The 1,876-nt window shown below is 47.5% G+C and overlaps 1 protein-coding gene across 5 annotated transcripts in view; it reads left to right on the forward strand.

Annotated features, from left to right (window-relative positions):
- LOC111646084 (dynamin-1-like) overlaps window positions 1-1,876 on the forward strand; it is a 21,820-nt gene that overhangs the window by 12,270 nt on the left and 7,674 nt on the right. For all 5 annotated transcript variants that reach the window (XR_002759933.2, XM_023395483.2, XM_023395484.2 and 2 more), the window contains exon 12: window positions 1,411-1,481. Coding sequence is in view for 4 of the 5 variants with exons in the window: in XM_023395483.2 (XP_023251251.1) it covers window positions 1,411-1,481 (71 nt within the window). In the remaining variant the exon portion in view is untranslated. The remainder of the gene's footprint in view (window positions 1-1,410; window positions 1,482-1,876) is intronic.

The raw sequence follows: 1,876 nt of genomic DNA on the forward strand, positions 1-1,876 counted from the left end.
CACCTGTCTGTCTGTCTCTTCCCGTCTGCCTCTTCCTGTCTGTCTCTACCTGTCTGTCTCTACCTGTCTGTCTCTTCCTGTCTGTCTCTACCTGTCTGTCTGTCTCTACCTGTCTTTCTGTCTCTACCTGTCTGTCTCTACCTGTCTGTCTCTTCCTGTCTGTCTCTACCTGTCTGTCTCTACCTGTCTGTCTCTTCCTGTCTGTCTCTACCTGTCTTTCTCTACCTGTCTGTCTGTCTCTTCCTGTCTGTCTCTACCTGTCTGTCTGTCTCTTCCTGTCTGTCTCTACCTGTCTTTCTGTGTCTTCCTGTCTGTTTCTACCTGTCTGTCTGTCTCTTCTTGTCTGTCTCTACCTGTCTGTCTGGTTCTTCCTGTCTGTCTATACCTGTCTGTCTCTACCTGTCTGTCTGTCTCTTCTTGTCTGTCTCTACCTGTCTGTCTCTTCCGATCTGTCTCTACCTGTCTGTCTCTTCCTGTCTGTCTCTACCTGTCTGTCTCAACCTGTCTGTCTCTACCTGTCTGTCTGTCTCTACCTGTCTGTCTCTACCTGTCTGTCTGTCTCTTCCTGTCTGTCTCTACCTGTCTGTCTCTACCTGTCTTTCTCTACCTGTCTGTCTGTCTCTTCCTGTCTGTCTCTACCTGTCTGTCTCAACCTGTCTGTCTCTACCTGTCTGTCTCTACCTGTCTGTCTGTCTCTACCTGTCTGTCTGTCTCTTCCTGTCTGTCTCTACCTGCCTGTCTCTACCTGTCTGTCTCTACCTGTCTGTCTCTACCTGTCCGTCTGTCTCTTCCTGTCTGTCTCTACCTGTCTGTCTCTACCTGTCTGTCTCAACCTGTCTGTCTCTACCTGTCTGTCTCTACCTGTCTGTCTGTCTCTACCTGTCTGTCTGTCTCATCCTGTCTGTCTCTACCTGCCTGTCTCTACCTGTCTGTCTCTACCTGTCTGTCTGTCTCTACCTGTCTGTCTGTCTCTACCTGTCTGTCTCTACCTGTCTGTCTCTACCTGTCTGTCTCTACCTGTCTTTCTCTTCCTGTCTGTCTGTCTCTACCTGTCTGTCTGTCTCTACCTGTCTGTCTCTACCTGCCTGTCTCTTCCTGTCTGTCTCTACCTGCCTGTCTCTACCTGTCTGTCTCTACCTGTCTGTCTGTCTCTACCTGTCTGTCTGTCTCTTCCTGTCTGTCTCTACCTGTCTGTCTCTACCTGCCTGTCTCTACCTGTCTGTCTATACCTGTCTGTCTCTACCTGTCTGTGTCTTCCTGTCTGTCTCAACCTGCCTGTCTCAACCTGTCTGTCTCTACCTGTCTGTCTCTACCTGTCTGTCTCTACCTGTCTGTCTCTACCTGTCTGTCTCTACCTGTCTGTCTCTACCTGTCTGTCTCTACCTGTCTGTCTCTACCCCTCCCCCTCAGGTGATGCTGTTGATTGACATTGAGCTGGCCTACATGAACACTAACCATGAAGACTTCATCGGCTTCGCAAAGTAAGAAACAAACACACATACACTCCCCTAGAGTCTCGGAACAATGAGGCCAGTTCCTTTGTTTTTGCTGCAGACTGGAAACATTTGGGTTTGACATCAAAAGATGAATATGAGACAAGAGATCAACATTTCAGCTTTTATTTCCAGGTGTTTACATCTGGATCTGATAACCACCTTAGAAGATAGCACCTTTTATTTTGAACACACCCATTTTTCATGTGAGCAAAAGTATTGGAACATGTGACTGACAGGTGTGTATTGTTGCCCAGGTGTGTCCTATTACACTGATTATTCAAACAATAAATAGCACTGAATGTCTACGCTCAGTTTCAGATTGGGATTTTATAGCATTTATAGTTAGAGGTGTAACCAACATGAAAACCAGAGAGCTGTCT

This window comes from Seriola lalandi, unplaced genomic scaffold (assembly GCF_002814215.2).
Source record: "Seriola lalandi dorsalis isolate HSWRI2012SDOR001 ecotype SW California unplaced genomic scaffold, Sedor1 jcf7180002054964, whole genome shotgun sequence".
Lineage (NCBI taxonomy): Eukaryota > Metazoa > Chordata > Actinopteri > Carangiformes > Carangidae > Seriola > Seriola lalandi.